The following is a 17,842-nucleotide window of genomic DNA, read 5'->3' as shown; positions in this document are numbered from 1 at the left end:
CGTACAGTGGGAAAGCTACTGATTCAGCATTGCTATCATGCTGATATACAATCTATAGACATGTATCTTTCAGGAAATGCATGATAGAATTGGCCACCTTGAAAGGTACTGATGTGACTCATGAGCTAAATACTAATCTAAAAAACATAAATACACAAATAGCAGCATAATTGTGGTGGTTGCCATGGTAACGAGTATACAAATAAATGACAACTCTTGAGGGTAATCATGTGCAAAAAAACAGAATTAAGATATGTGATGTAGGTCTGAAGTTGTAATCAAAAATGTGAACTTTAAAATTGTCTAGGAGTTGATACCTTGTTGCGCCATGGTAACATAAACAGGGGCCGTACAGTGGGAAAGCTACTGATTCAGCATTGCTATCATGCCTATATACAATCTATGGACATGTATCGTTCAGGAAATGCATGATAGAATTGGCCACCTTGAATGGTACCGATCGGTCAAATTTGGGTGGCTGGCTCACGGACTACATACCTCTGTGGTCCCTACTATACAGTACTATCATACTGTATGATGACGATGTGCAGCATGTACTTTAGGGTAGGTACTACTGTGTAATATGCATGTGTATTAATGGGATAGTTTGCACAAGTAAGTGAAGTGTGCAATTGCTTTACCTTGCACTACAACTATTTCACTAATCCTGCTCGCATCCTTTCACTCTGCTTAAATGATGGTATTGATCAATTTATTACCTTAAAATTATTGTATAGCATATATAGGATATTTAGATCTTGCTTAGGTTTTACATAGCATAGGACATGTAAAATACAGTAATTCTGATGTATAGTTCACAAAGTGTAGTTAAAGAAAATAAACATAGTCATGTAACAATTGCATATAATTTACTGATATTTAGTTCTACTATTCAAGGGAGTAATGTAAATGAAGTTTTTTTCTTTGATGCCAAGTGGTTTACATGTAACTGTTGTACATCTAGCTGCTGGTCCTCCCACTAATATCAGATCTACAGTGACAACACCTCGTAATATTGAGGTCACGTGGGACCAATCCCTATCATCTGATGCTACTGGCTACTTCATCTCATACACTACTACTGCTTCATATACTAATGGTGGAAATGTGATGGTGACTGGTCATAGTACTACAAGTGTTACCCTCACCAATCTGGAGGAGAACACTCACTATACCATCACTGTACAAACTGATAGTAGTGGTACACTTAGTGATAATAGTGATGTGGTGTCAGCAACAACATGGGCAGATGGTAAGTGATACATAATATGACTTATGATGTGAGAGAAGCTCATGTTATAACTCCACAGTTCCTAGTTCACCACCACAGAATGTGATGGTAACAAGTGTTAACCCATCATCACTGATGGTGTCATGGCAACCACCACCAGAAGTTGATCATAATGGAGTAATTACTGGTTATGTAATCCAGTTCAGTAGGATTGGAGGGTCAAGTGATATGGTGACTGTTATCAGTGGAATTACACATACACAATCAGGACTATTGCCATTTGTTGACTACTCAGTAATTGTTGCTGCTATGACTGTTAATGGAACTGGTCCATTTAGTAATCCTGAAGTAGAAATGTCTGGACAAGATAGTAAGTTACATTGTTAATAACAATTAATATTAGTGCCTTTTCCAGGACCCAGTGTACCAAGATCACTTATAGTGGAAAGTGTTACTGGTACTACAGTGACTTTGTCATGGATGACACCAAATCCAACTAATGGGATAATTACTCTATATAACTTGCAATATAGACAATGTGCAGGAGAAAGCTATACTTCACTACAACCATTGAACAATGATGTTACACGTACAGTAGCTGGTCTAGCTAATAACACTGAGTACTGCTTTAGAGTGAGAGCATTCACTGTTATACCTGGCCCATATACTAATGAAATAAGAGTGAGAACTTGTAAGTTACAGGTAGTACATATTATTATTATCATTTGATATCGTCCTGTAGATGGTACTCCCACTGATGTTAATGTTGTGACGTTATCACCTCATAGTATTGAGGTTACATGGGATCCACCAGTAGCTAATGTTGATGATGTCACTGATTACATCATATCATATGATGGTGTGGAAAACTTTGCTGATGATGACAGTAAATCAGTAGGTAGATCATCAACTAGGGCTACTATTGATGAATTAGAAGAGTTTGTCAGTTATGACATCACAGTACTAGCAGTATATAATATAATTAAAGTTCCATCTAACTCAGTGAGAGTGAGGACTTGGTCAAATGGTAAGTGAAATAGTACAGTTGTCTGGTTAAATGTTTTGTTATTTTGCTAAAATTGAAAGTTATTGAAAGCATATGTGTGGTAGTACTGTGTATAGCAAGGATCATGAAGATTTGTGCTGTATAATGTCAGCCTCACTTTTTATTATTATTTATTATTATATTACTTTAGAATACATGATATACGATAGCATAGGTACAGATGATAAAATTACGTGTGCATGTATTGAAGGTCTACTGGCAACCAGTGCCAGTAGCCCGGGTACAATTAATTTAAAGGTACATTATTTTGTATGCATGTAAATAAGATTAACTATAGGACCACAGTTACAACAATTAGTGCATGGACAAAAATGATGGGTACAAGGGTTGTCAGAATCAAAATTAAGTACAAAATGATGCCATAAAACATTCCTAACTTTATTCTTAATTACATTGATTGGAAGGGATAGATCAATTGTAGGTAATAAAAGAGTTCCAAAGTCTGGATAGTCTTCTGAAATAAAAATTCATTATGTAATTTCTCGGAGAGAAAACATTCATCAATTTGTTGTGTGATGATGATCTGGTGCTACTAGTAACAAGAGTATATAATGGGGTGGGAGAGTATCGAACTACGCTATACGCTGTGAAAAATGAGCCCGTAAAGTAACCTGCATACTTTCGTTTCTTGTCGTAAACCTGACCGCTGTTGATTGCTCAGATTTAACACCTTAAATGTTTTAACGGGTGGTCCGTATGGAATCGCAATGGCTGAAATTCCATCTAGACGTGTCACTTTAACTAGTACAATTGTCGAGGCGAGACATGGGATGGCGACCATGATGAAATCTCTACCATGATGAAATATCAAAATCTCGACCTCGCTCGACCATGATGAAACCTCGATGTTTGCTTTCCAGGTTAGCTGCTTCTGTCTTTCTCTTTGTACGGTGAGTTCCTCTGCGTAGTGCGCCATACTTTTCTCGAGTACACCGTTCTTTCACTCAGTAGTCACATGTACAAAGTGCACCTGCTGCGCTTATAATTAGTCACCAATCAACACAAATCACCGAGTCGTTTGAACAATGCCATAGGATATTACGGGCTCATTTTTCACAGCGTATAGCGTTGTTCGATACTCTCCCTCCCCATTATATACTCTTGCTAGTAGTAAATGATACGTAATCTAAAATATGGAAAGCTGCAGTAGGGTTTTTTAAAAAGTTGATAAAGAAACAAATGTCATAAAAATAAAGTGTACATTAGAGGTAACATATTCAGGTTAAGGAGACTTTGCTTGAAATCAATAATGTAGTTATTAAGAATAAATTTAGTTGCTCTTCTTTGAAGATTTTCAATAGTAGTTATGTCTTTCAGCAAATAGGAAACTTGTGAACAGTATAAGTTAATTTGGATCTCACAAGTGAAAAATATAATACTTTCTTGGCATGAATTGGAATAGAAGGGGAGATTTTGAATGTTCGATGGATAAGATTGAAACTTTTGTAAGCTTTACTGAGAATTTGATCATAATGTGCAGACCAGGATAAAGTTGACATGACCGTGATTCCTAGATCTTTATGAGTTACTGTTGTGGCAAGTTCAGTGTTTCCAAGGTAGTATGAAGTAGGTAATTTGAGGTATAAAAACATTTGGGTACACCAAAGTATAACTGATTATTGAGGCTCCTGTGGTAAAGCACATTTAAGTCCTCCTGTAACTCTGCAGAATCAGAGGTGTTACATATCCTTCTGTGGCACTTGGTATCATCAGCAAACAAAAACATTTTGGAAAACTTAACAGGCAATGGGAGATTGTTAATAAATATAAGAAATAACAGTGGGCCCAATATGCTTCCTTGTGGCACTTCTGAGAGGACTGGTAGTACATCTGATAGTTGATTGTTAATTTTTGCACATTGTATCCGGTTGGTAAGATAGCAGTGAAACCATTTCCATAGATTACCAGTTATCGGGGTATATGAATATTGAAGAGCTTCACTAGTAGTTTATCATGAGGAATTGTGTCAAATACCTTTTTAGAATCTAGGTATATGACATCAGTTTGGGTGTTGTTAGCTGCTGCTTCATAAATATCATTGAAAAAAAGGAGTTGTTGTGTACATGATCGTCCAAGGAGAAATCCAAATTGGTTTGGTGAAATAATCAACTCACTAATTTTGTTAAAAATAATTTGTTCTAGAACTTGTGACCTAATACAAATGAGGGATATGGCTTGATAATTGTTGACTACACTTCCATTTCCAGACTTGAATACTGGTGAAACTATATGAGTTTTCCAATCTTATGGAAGTAACTGATGAGCAAGAGTTACAAATGATGCATTGGTTGAACTAGAACTGAAGCACAGTGCTTGAGGATCTTAGGATTAATGTTGTGTATACCCATTGCTTTGTTTGGATTGAGGCTTGTTAAAGCTTCAAATACCTCCTCTTCAGAAATTTCTGCTATCATTGTAGTTAGTGGGATGAAGGCAGTTAGGTAAATCAGAAGTGGCATATGAGTCTTTGGTAAAAACGGAATGAAAATAATTGTTGAATAGGTTTGCCTTGTTATAGTCAGAAGAAGCATGAGTATCATTGAACACAATGGTAGCAGTTATTCCTTTATGGTTGGTGATGCTCCTCAAATATTGATAAACAGCTGGGTTAGATTGTGGAAGTAGGGATTCAATTAAGTTAGCCTCGTAGGTGGCTTTAGCAGATTCTAAATTAAAATTGAATGAGTTTTCTGCTGCAGTAAGACGGTTCAAGTTATGGTCAGTTGGAGAGCGTGTATACATTTTTCTTAGCGTAACAAGATAGTTCGCTTCATGAATAAATTGTGAGTTGAATCATTTAGGGTATTGCTTGGTTCTTTTGGAACAAAGAAATCTATCGCTTTGAGTAAGGTTTCATTGATTATAGTCCATACAGTTTCCACATCATCAATTTGAAAACATAAGTAAATATTAGAAGTAAACAGATATTGACACAGTCCAGTATAGTCCACTTTAGAATAGTTAAATACATAGTTTGGACTGTTGTGGGGTTGGCAGTGAGCACCATGACAAATCTCAAATGATATCAGGAAATGATCTGATTTTATTGGTTGGTTGTTGTGAGGATATACAATCACATTTGAGATAGAATCATCATCATCAATGTTAGCTAATATTACGTCTAGGATGTTACCTTGAATGTGGGTGGCAGTGTTTATGTGCTGTATAAAATTCAAGTAATACACCAAATCATAAAATAAAGTAGATATAATTATGTGAAGTTGTAGCACATTCCAGTTTATATCAGGTAGATTGAAATCTCCTATTACAACAAGGGGGTGGTTTTCACTTGCTATCTCAGTAGGATAATTGAACAGTGTTTAGTGCTGATCTAAGCTAGAACTAGGGGGCATGTATACAATACACAGAACAAATGGAGAGTGAGTTCCTATCTTTAATAATAAAGCTTCTAAATTACAATTGAGTGGAATGAGTTCACTATATTGTTTCTAATGGCAATCATGACACCGCCTCCATGGCTGTTTCGGTCTTTGCGATAAATTGTAAAATTTGTAGGGAGAATTTCTTGGTCATAGATTGAATCGGTCAACCATGTTTCAGTCACACCTAAGATACCAACAGTGTTGGAATAGACAAAAGTCTGGATTTGATTAATCTTGTTAACAACACTTCTGGCATTAATTTGAAATAATTTTAAAGTACTAGAATCAGAGCATAGTCAATCAGAGTTAGAAGCAGAGGTATTACTGTGATCAACAATCATAGGGATGTTGCTATCATTGTTAGATACGGGTGTATTAAATTGAAGTTGGAAATTTTGAACTGTGCAATGTGGCTGGTTATCAACAAGTAATTGAGAATTACGAAGCTTGATTCGATTACGACTTATCAGTTACAACCATGCTTTCCTTTAAAAGTAGTGATTCTGTCTTTCTCTCTTCTTGAGTTAGGTCTGGTTTTACATACACAGGCAATTGCAGTAGTTTTCTGTTTGAAAGAATGTGGGCAGCATCTATAGTTCTGAGGAATGTTACCATCAAGGGTCTGGGATGGGTGTGACTGGTATTGTATTCCCCTAGACGGAAACAGTCCTTGATGGTACTTGGATCTATTAATTGGTGCAAAAGCTGTTAGTACATCTTTAATATCTTGTTTTAGACATGTTTGTTTTTCAGTTTTAGGAGGTCGTTCGTTAATGCCATACGTTACTACTACATTGCAATTCCTGTCATGAAGAGTTTGCTTTACTACAGAAGGTACAGTCAGTTGTTGTTGTTTGCTCACTGCTTGATGTAGCAGGTTATGATGGGTTATTACCAATAGAAATACGTTTTAGCTTGTCTTCAAGTTTTTGCAACTTGGCTTCAATGGTTTTCTGTCTGTCTTCAATTTCGTTTATAAATCTCAAGGTCAAAACAAGTCTAGGTTGGCAGACAGTACAGAAAAACATTATGTTTGGAGTAGAATTTCCGAGCACTTTGTAGGCGTTCTTGGTAATTTCTGCACACTGGTAGTGCTCCCATTTATGACAGAGTTCGTACTCAATGCTATCCTTATTGGCTGGTTTATTACAGGTCTGAGGATACACAAGTACATGAAAGTTCACTTGGCTTATCACTTTTGTTCGACTTCTTAGACGGAGGCCACCTTCTCTAGGTTCGTTGTCTCTTTCGAGGTCCCTCTTCGCAGACATGGTAGAAAGTTATTCCATCTAACACCGGATACACAGTTTCAGGAACAAAGACAATAACACCCTTTTTCCAGGCCAGTGTCAGAGAGAGTCGAAGAATGACAAATACACACCACAGAAAATCACAATCAAGACACACGGTAGTGTGTCGTGCGGCCCAAGAAGCCGGCGCGCAACCCCGTGAGTATATTGATAGGAAGAAAGAAAACGCAATTTTCGCACCTCCGTAGCTCTGTGCTGCCTTGATGAAACAAGACAAATTTTGCTGTGTACATTCCCTCCAACTTCAGTACTCCACATTCCAAATTTGAGCGAAATCGCTTCAGGCATTCCTGAGATATGCGACTTCAAAAATTGGCTTAGTTTCTTCGTTTTTTTTCTTCTTTTTCTTCTTCTTCTTATTTTTCTTCCTCTTTTCGCACACTTACAAAAACTGCTATAAAACGCGAACTCGTTATCCGATTGCCTTGACATTTGGCACACAGAAGGGGGGTATAAAGGCGCATCTCTGTACTAACTTTGGCTGGAATACCATAAACAGGCAAAGAGTTATGAGCGATTATGCACGAAATATAACACCAATATGTTGTCACGCCTACAGGGTAAACCGCGTATGGGAAGAAGCTGAAAATCGGTGGGTGAATAGGTTAACTATTGAACCTCAAACCTTTTGTAGTTTGAAAGAAATCGAGCTAAAAACCAGGAAGATACAGCGAAAAAATCAACAGTGTGTAACAATTACGCTATCGAGATTAGCTAATTTTTATTATTATTATTATTATTATTATGCTTGCTACGCCTACCAGATAAACCACTTGGGGTAATGCTTTGAAAATCGCTGTACAGATGGAGTTATCATCTTAGAAAGGCTCTTCAATGGTGTAGAAAAATCATACTTAAAGCCACGGAGTTATAACACGAAATCCAACTTGGTGTAGCAAGTGCGAGATCGAGATACTCTAATAGAGCAGTCATCCTAATAGAGCAGTCACCCTGAACAGAATTCAAGAGATCAGTTAGAAATAAGTAACCTGTATAGAGATCAGCTACAAACAAATCACCCTGTAGAGAGTTCAGCTACAAACAATTCACCCTGTTCAGACATCAGTTAGAAGAAGTTTTCTTGTAGAGAGTTCAGTTACAAACAAATCACCCTGTTGAAAGATCAGCTAGAAGATGTCACCTTATAGATAGTTCAGTTACAAAGAAACCACCATGTAGAGAATTCAGCTACAAACTAGTGACCCTGTAGATACATCAGCTAGAAGAAGTTACCTTGTAGAGAGTTCAGCTACAAAGAAACCATTCTGTAAAGAGCTCAGCTGCAAACAAATCACCTATACAGAATTCAGCTACAAACAAATCACCCTGTAGAGAGATCAGCTAGAAGAAGTTACCTTGTAGATAGTTCAGCTACAAACAAATCATCCTGTAGAGAGATCAGCTAAAAGAAGTTACCTTGTAGATAGTTCAGCTACAAACAATTCACCCTGTACAGAGCTCAGTTAAAAGAGGTTTCCTTGTAGAGAGTTCAGCTACAGACAAATCACCCTGTAGAGAGATCAGTTAGAAGAAGTTACCTTGTAGATCATTCAGCTACAAACAATTCACCCTGTAAAGAGATCAGCTAGAAGAAGTTACGAACAGATCACCCTGTAGAGAGTTCAGCTACAAACAAATCACCCTGTAGAGAGTTCAGCTACAAACAAATCACCCTGTAGAGAGTTCAGTTACAAAGAAACCACCATGTAGAGAGTTCAGCTGCAAAAAAAATCAATCACTCTGTTGAGAGTTCAGCTAGAAGAAGTCACCTTGTAGAGAGTTAAGCTGCAAATAAATCACCTTGTAGAGAATTCAGCTACAAACAAATCACCCTGTAGAAAGATCAGCTAGAAGAAGTTACCTTGTAGAGAGTTAAGCTACAAAGAAACCACCATGTAGAGAGTTCAGCTGCAAACAAATCACCTGTAGAGAGTTCAGCTAGAAACAAGTCACCCTGTAGAGAGATCAGCTAAAAACAAGTCACCCTGTAGAGAGTTCAGCTAGAAGAAGTCACATTGTAGAGAGTTCAGCTACAAAGAAACTACCACGTAGAGAGTTTAGCTGCGAACAAGTCATCCTGTAGAGAGTTCAGCTAGAAGAAGTCACCTTTTAGAGAGTTCAGCTACAAAGCAACCACCATGTAAAGAGTTCAGCTGCAAAAAACTCAAACACCTTGTAGAAAGATCGGCTAGAAGAAGTTACCTTGTAGAGAGTTCAGCTACAAAGAAACCACCATGTAGAGAGTTCAGCTGCAAACAAATCACCTATAGAGAGTTCAGCTAGAAACAAGTCACCCTGTAGAGAGTTCAGCTAGAAGAAGTCACATTGTAGAGAGTTCAGCTACAATGAAACTCCCATGTAGAGAGTTCAGCTGCAAACAAATCACCCTGTAGAGAACTCAGCTACAAACAAATATGCAGTGTAAAAAGATCAGCTAGAAGAAGTTACCTTGTAGAGAGTTCAGCTACAACGAAACCACCATGTAGAGAGTTCAGCTACAAACAAATCACCTGTAGAGAGTTCAGCTAGAAACAAGTCACCCTGTAGAGAGATCAGCTAGAAACAAGTCACCTTGTAGAGAGTTCAGCTAGAAGAAGTCACGTTGTAGAGAGTTCAGCTACAAAGAAACCACCATTTAGAGAGTTCAGCTGCAAACAAATCACCCAGTAGAAAGTTCAGCTATGAACAGATCACCCTGTTGAGAGTTCAGTTAGAAACAAGGAATCCTGTAGAGAGATCACCTAGAAGTATCGCCTTGTAGAGAGTTCAGCTACAAACAAATCACCTGTAGAGAGTTCAGCTACAAACACATCGCCCTGTAGAGAGATCAGCTAGAAGAAGTCACCTTGTAGAGAGTTCAGCTATAAAGAAACCACCATGTAGAGAATTCAGCTGCAAACAAACACCCTGTAGAGAACTCAGCTACAAACAAATCGCCCTGTAGAAAGATCAGCTAGAAGAAGTTACCTTGTAGGGATTTCAGCTACAAACAAATCACCCTGTAGAGAGTTCAGCTACAAAGAAACCATTCCGTAAAGAGCTCAGCTGCAAACAAATCACTTGTACAGAATTCAGCTACAAACAAATCACCCTGTAGAGAGATCAGCTAGAAGAAATTACCTTGTAGATAGTTCAGCTACAAACAAATCACCCTGTAGAAAGATCAGTTAGAAGAAGTTACCTTGGAGAAAGTTCAGCTACAAAGAAACCATTTTGTAAAGAGCTCAGCTGCAAACAAATCACTTGTACAGAATTCAGCTACAAACAAATCACCCTGTAGAGAGATCAGCTAGAAGAAATTACCTTGTAGATAGTTCAGCTACAAACAAATCACCCTGTAGAAAGATCAGTTAGAAGAAGTTACCTTGGAGAAAGTTCAGCTACAAAGAAACCATTTTGTAAAGAGCTCAGCTGCAAACAATTCACCTGTACAGAATTCAATTACGAACAAAACACCCTGTAGAGAGATCAGCTATAAGAAGTTACCCTGTAGATAGTTCAGCTACAAACACATCTCCCTGTAGAGAGATCAGCTAGAAGAAATTACCTTGTAGAGAGTTCAGCTACAAAGAAACCACCATGTAGAGAGTTCAGCTGCAAAGAAATCACCCTGTAGAAAATTCTGCCAGAAACAAATTGCCCTGTAGAAAGATCAGTTAGAAGAAGTTACCTTTTAGAGAGTTCAGCTACAAAGAAACCATTCTGTAAAGAGCTCAGCTGCAAACAAATCACCTATACAGAATTCAGCTACAAACACATCACCCTGTAGAGAGATCAGCTAGAAGAAGTTACCTTGTAGATCGTTCAGCTACAAACAATTCACCCTGTAGAGAGAGCAATTAGAAGAAGTCACCTTGTAGAGTGTTCAGTTACAAAGAAACCACCATGGGGATTTCTGTAATCAATATAATATTATGTGACCGGATTTGCGAAAAGGGGTCTTCCACACACATCCAATTCCGTACCCGTTGGAGACCATAACTCAGTGTTCAAGTAACATATTAACCTGACAATTTCACCACGTATTCAGCTATAGTGGTGCTCACCACTGTCCAAACTTCAAGGCAATAGCTCTTTCCAATCTGAAGTTATCAATTAATTGTCAAAGTTGGCAAATTGGATGTGTGTGGAAGACCCCTTTTCGCAAATCCGGTCACATATGTATTATACAGTATATATAATTTGTACATTTACTGATAAAATATTTAAAGTACATCTACTTCATCTTTTCTTCTTCCTGTAGTAAAGAAAAAAACATAGGTTAACAAAGTTCCAAAGCTGGCCATAGGCCGGCTTTGGGGTATACAAATACAAAAAGAAATGAAATCTAATCCAAAACAGCCAAGCTGTAAAAAAAGTGTGCGGCCCTCAGAAAGGCTATGGTGAAAAAAGATGTGAAATCCAAGGTGGCGGCCAAGAAATGGCTGTGGTGGTGGTAGGTAGGGACCAGTCTATTTTGCTTTTTTTTCTACCTATTTTTCTTTCCAGCAATTCTTTTATTTTTCACCTATTATGCTCCATATTTTGCTCAAGAATTATAAATTTTGCTCAGCACTGATCTTTGTTAATTGAATATTTCCAAGTGCAAAGCTACAGTTTCGCCTTATAGTGACTGTTCTATTAGAGTATCTCGATCAGAAATTACTCCTAACATGTAAAGCAAGAAGCCAGCTAATATTGCTTAACATGTGTGACTGTTTTATTAGGGTACTTCGATTGTCACTTGTTGTTCCTGTAACAATTAGCTATGCATTGTCGATATTTTAGCGTGTCTGACTGTTTTATTAGAGTATCTTGATCTTTTGTGCAATTTTTATGTCCACTTCACAAAAATTGCTCCTATTATGCCAGCATTTTGCTCATTGCTTTTACCCAACCATTATGCCAAAAAGTTTGCTGGCGAAATCGACGGGTCCCTAGTGGTAGGTTAATGGTAAAAATTTTAATAATGACAATTTAGGTAAATTTTGTGAAGCGGGACAAAAATTCACCTGAATTGTCGTTATTAAAATTTTTACCATTAACCTACCATCACAGCCATTTCTTGGCCACCACCTTGGATTTCACATCTTTTTTCACCATAGCCTTTCTGAGGGCCGCACACTTTTTTTACAGCTTGGCTGTTTTTGATTAGATAATAATTCCAGGTCTACCACAGAGAAGTAATGAGACCCTAGCCACATCACATGATTTTTCTTTTCCTTCATGACAGCTTGGCAGCATTGTTTGGACATAGATCTAACCCAAATGTACCTTCACAGCAATGTCAAATGGTTCCAACGAGTTTTATGAAATTTTAGTTTCTATTAACTGGCTAACTGACTGATGCTTTCAGCCAAACATAACTCAATTATGATCAGGAATATGGGGTGCCATTTGTATCAAAATTATAACAATATAATAAGTATAAAAAACTAGGTTATATATGCTTGCTGCACATGGTTTATAAATATGTACATTTTCATAAATAAATAATGACTCTTTTTTAATAAATAATTTACATTATTTAATATATAATGCTCAAATGACAAGACAATGACAAGTATCTTCTCTATTATGTGCCATTTGTTGTCCTGTTACACATTTTGGCACAAAACCTTAACTTTGAGATGCCATTTGTATCAAAATTTAGGTTTTTAATTACATTGCCAAAAATAGAAACGGAAATAATTTTCCTTGATGTTGTTTACCCAAAAATGTGCAAGATTTCTATAGTACTTTTCATTATTTATTAAGTCATGAACATTATTTATTAAACCATGAACATTAGTTGTTAAACCATTAAATTCTTTACTTAATGTACCGTTAATCTTAACAAACCTTGCGATCAACATTAGCAACAGGCTACACAAGATTACACAAGATTACATGAAGCTACACAGAGTTACATAAGGCTACACTGGGTTACATTAAAGCTACAAAAAGTTACATGATGCTACACATGGTTACATGTGGCTACACTGGGTTACATGATACTGCACAAGGTTGCATGAGGCTACATTGGGATACATGAAGCTTTACAGGGTTACATGAGGCTACACTGGGTTACATGAGGATTACATGAGGCTACACAAGCTTACATGAAGCTACACAGAGTTACCTGAGGCTACACAAGGTTACATGAGGTTATACGCAGGGTTACATGAGGATACATTGGGTTACATGGAGCTACACAAATTTACATTCGGATAATTATATGAGGCTACACAGTTTTGCATGATGCTACAATGGATTATTATATATATATATATATGTGAGGGTACACAGGGTTACATTAGACTACACAAGGTTACATGAGGCTGTATTATAAGGATACATGAGGATACATTGGGTTACATGGGGTTAAACAGAGTTACATGAGGCTACACAACATTACACCGTATTGGGTTACATGAGACTACACTGAGTTACATGAGGCTACACTGAGTTACATGAGGCTACACTGAGTTACATGAGGCTACACTGGGTTACATGAACCTAAACTGTGCTACACAAATTTACATAAGGATACATAGGATTACATGAGGTTACACAGAGGTTGTACATAGGGTTACATGAAACTACACAAGCTCACATGATGTTACACAGGGTTACATGAGGCTACAAAGGGTTACATGAGGCTACACAGAGTTACACAAGGCTATACATTGGGTTACTTGAGGTTACATGACACTATACAGAGTTACATGAGGCTACACAAGGTTGCATATGAGACTGACAGAGTTACATGAGGCTACAAAGGGTTACATGAGGCTACACTAGGTTACATGAGGCTACATAAGGTTACACGAGGTTACACAGAGGCTACACAAGGTTGCATGAGACTGACATAGTTACATGAGGCTACAAAGGGTTAAATGAGCTGCACAGAGTTACATGATGTTACATTGGGTTACATGAGGCTACGTAGCCTCACGTAACCTTTTGTAAACCCAATGTAACATCAGGTAACTCTGTGCAGCCTCTTGTAACTCTTTGTAGGCTCATGTAACACAGTGTAGTCTCATGTAACCCTGTGTAGCCTCGTGTAACTCTGTGTATTACCTCATATAACACTGTGTAGCCTCATGTAACCCTGTGTATTGCCTTATGTAACTCTGTGTACCCTAATGTAACCCAATGTCTCCTTATGTAACCATATCATGTCTAGCCTCATGTAACCCAATGTAGCCTCATGCAACCCAATGTAGCTCTGTGCAGCCTCATGTATGTAACCATTTAACCCTTTGTATCATCATGTAACCTCGTGTAGCTTCACATGTGATTGAAAATGGATCTTCCACACACATCCAATACTATGAACTGTGAAGATCACATATAAGCCTGAACTTCTTGCCAACCATTAATCCATGCTGGGTCTCTACTGAGCAAAATTCAAGTAACTAGCCTTTTCTCAGCTGAAGTTATAAATTGTCAAAGTTGGTAAACTGGATGTGTGTGGAACACCTCTTTTGCAAACCTGGTCACATATGTGACTGGATGTGCGAAAAGGAGTCTTCCACACACATCCAATTCTCTGAACTTGAGAGCTATGTTGGTACTCACTACTGACCAAATTTCAAGTCAATATCTTTTTCCAATTTTATAAGTTATTAATTGTCAAAGTTAGTAAATTGGATGTGTGTGGAATACCCCTTTTCGCAAATCAGGTCACATATAACCAGGAACTCCGTGTATAACAATAGTCTCTTGTATCCTAATGTAACCCTGTGTAATGCTGTGTAGCTTCATGTAACAATGTTGTAACCCTGTGTGGCCTAATGTGTGTATCAACATGTAACCCAGTTTAGCCTTCAATGTAACCTGTGTTGTAATCCTTTGTAGCCTCCTAGCCAAATGTAATGCAATATATTCTCATGTAACTCTGTGTAGCCTCACGTAACCCTATGTATCCTCATGTAAAGCTGTATATAGCCTAATGTAACCTTATGTAATTTAGTGAAGCCTCATGTAACCTGTATAATTATCCCTTTGTACCCTGATGTAACTTCATGTAGCCCTGTGTAGCCTCATGTAACCAAGTGTAGCCTCATGTAACCCTTTGTATTTCCTCATGTAACTCTGTGTAGTCTCATGTAACCCTGTGTATTGCCTCATGTAACTCTTTGTAGCCCCATGTAACTCTGTGCAGCCTCATGTAACCCTTTGTAGCCTCATGTAACTCAGTGTAGCCTCATGTAACCCAATACGGTGTAATGTTGTGTAGTCTCATGTGACTCTGTTTAGCCCCATGTAACCCAATGTATCCTCATGTAACTCTATGCAGCCTCATGTAACTCTTTGTAGCCTCATGTAACCCTTTGTAGCCTCATGTAGCCTCGTGCAATCCAATGTAGCCTTATGCAACCCGATGTAGCCTCATGTAAGTTACATGAGGTTACATTGGGTTGAGGATGCACTGGGTTACATGAAGCTACACAGGGTTACATGAGGCTACACAGGGTTACATGATGCTACACAGGGTTGCATGACGCTACACAGGGTTACATGAGGCTACATAGTGTTACATGAAGCTACACAGGGTTACATGAGGCTACACAATGTTACACGAAGCTACACAGGGTTACATGAGGCTACTCAGGGTTACATGAGGCTACACAGTGTTACATGAGGCTACACAGGGTTACATGAGGTTGCACAGGGTTACATGGGGATATATACACTCAGTTACATACACGAGGCTACACAGGGTCACACAGGCTACGCCTGCATAAGCTGGTCACAGATACTCAGGAGATTGTGTATATAGTGTATTAAATTGTGTTTCAGCTTTAAATATTTAAATGAGCTTTAGGGGTTCTTTAAAGTCTAAAAAAGTTGAGTAAATTTATCAAGGGTTGTGGTTATAAATTTAAATTTACAAATACCTAATGGTTGATGTGATTCCACATACACTACATAAGCTTTCTTGTGTATTGTTGTGTACTGTAATTTGCCTTACTCATATTAGGACTTAACATATATGATAAATTTTTCACCTTTTTACTAAACAATACTAAATATCTTATTGCTGCTTTTACATGACTATTATTTACATTGAAGTTTAGTGATAGATACATGTTGAGGGGAATAACCAAATCAAAAATTAAGTGAAGAGTAGCTATAGAGTTGAGGTTTATCATGAATAGACTGTGTAACTGGTCTATTAGAGTAACTAAACCTTTTCCACTAGTGTAGCAAGGGTACATAAAGATAAATCTGTATTCTTATTATGTACACTGTACTTGTTTAGTAACCTGCTAAAGCCTTACAACTTAGAGCATATGGAAGAAACAAACCCATATCTATCTATATAGTTGTGCTAAAAACCTGGTTAAATGGAGACTAGCACAAGTTTATTGTGAATTACAGCACTGTATTATAGGAAAAATACTGATTGTATGAATACACCCAAGTATCCATTTTGTAACCCAGTACTTCCATTTGTATCCCAGTGTATTCTCATGTAACAAAGTATACCTACTGTGTACCGATGTGAAACCCTGTTGTAACTCAGTTGACGTAACCCAGTGTATCCTCTATAGAAGTGACTGTGTATTAATGTGCACTTGTAGCCCAGTGTATCATGATCCACTATTACCTAGGTGTATCCACAGATCCACTTGTAACCAAGTGTAGCTTCATTTAACAGGCTTATCCTCATGAACTCCTGCGTAGTCTGGTGCAACCTTACGTACATCCTCAATGTAGTAGCCAAGTATAGCATGTTGTAAACCTGCATAGCTTGTTGTAACCCTTTGTACTCCTGTAGCCTCAGTGTAGTCATCCTCATGTAACCCAATGCAGCTTTGTGTAGCTCATTGTAACCTCATGTAACCCTGTGAAGTCTGTGTAACCTGAGCTGTTCGCAAATTCTCAAGAATTCTATTTATTAAGATAGTTAATTCAAAGACCGTCAACCTTTAGTGCTGGACACTGCGAAGGTAGTAGTAGTAATACTAATACATATAGTTGTAACCTTTTGTGTAGCCTGTTGTAATCCTGTGTTTCTTCCAGATTATAGATATTATCCTCTGTTTGACCTGTTGTAACCCTGTGTAGTCTCGTGTAACTCTGGTAGCCTCATAGAACTCTGTGTAGCCTCAAGCATGTAACCCAATGTATCCTTATGTAACTCTGTGTATAGCCTCATGCAACTTTGTGTACCCTTATGTAAAGCTAATGTAACCAGATGTATCCTCCTGTAACTTTATGTATCCTAATGTAATCCTGTGTAGCCTCATGTACTGTAGCTCTGTGTAGCCTCATGTAACCCAGTGTCTCCTTATGTCATCTTGTCTAGCCTCATGAAACCTAGTGTAGCCTCATGTAACTCTGTACAGCCTCATGTAACCCTTTGTAGCCTCATGTAACCCAATTTCTCCTCATGTAACCATATCATGTCTAGCCTCAAGTAACCCAATGTAGCGCCATGTAATCCAATGTAGTCTCATGTAACTCTGTGCAGCCTCATGTAACCCTGTCTAGCCCTCATGTAACTCAGTGTAGCTTCATTTAACCCTGTGTAGCCTCCTGTGTATTGCCTCATGTAACTCTGTATAGTCTCATGTAACCCTGTGTATTGCCTCATGTAACTCTGTGCAGCCTCATGTAACCCTCCGTAGCCTCATGTAACTCTGTGTAGCCTCGTGTAACACTTTGTAGCCTCATGCCTCATGTAACCCAATGTAGCCTCATGTAACTTACATGAGGCTGCACAGAGTTACATGAGGCTGCACAGAGTTACATGAGGCTACAAATGGTTACATGAGGCTGCACAGAATTACACAAGGCTACATTGGGTTACATGAGGCTACTTTTGGTTACATGAGGCTACATTTGGTTACATGAAGCTAGACATGGTATGATCACA

The 17,842-nt window shown here is 38.0% G+C and overlaps 1 protein-coding gene across 2 annotated transcripts in view; it reads left to right on the top strand.

Moving 5' to 3' along the window:
- Positions 1–17,842, top strand: part of LOC136263934 (protein sidekick-1-like) — a 90,744-nt gene that overhangs the window by 59,634 nt on the left and 13,268 nt on the right. Inside the window, exons 1-5 of one of the 2 annotated variants that reach the window (XM_066058606.1) lie at positions 494–564; positions 965–1,252; positions 1,311–1,601; positions 1,647–1,922; positions 1,974–2,258. In XM_066058606.1, the coding sequence (XP_065914678.1) occupies positions 1,111–1,252; positions 1,311–1,601; positions 1,647–1,922; positions 1,974–2,258 (994 nt within the window). In that variant the 5' untranslated portion in view covers positions 494–564; positions 965–1,110. Of the gene's footprint in view, positions 1–493; positions 565–964; positions 1,253–1,310; positions 1,602–1,646; positions 1,923–1,973; positions 2,259–17,842 lie in introns of those variants that run through there. The other variant, XM_066058605.1, reaches the window with a different exon arrangement.

The sequence above is a fragment of the Dysidea avara genome, chromosome 1, assembly GCF_963678975.1.
Source record: "Dysidea avara chromosome 1, odDysAvar1.4, whole genome shotgun sequence".
NCBI lineage: Eukaryota > Metazoa > Porifera > Demospongiae > Dictyoceratida > Dysideidae > Dysidea > Dysidea avara.
This window is presented reverse-complemented; position numbering and strand designations above follow the sequence as displayed.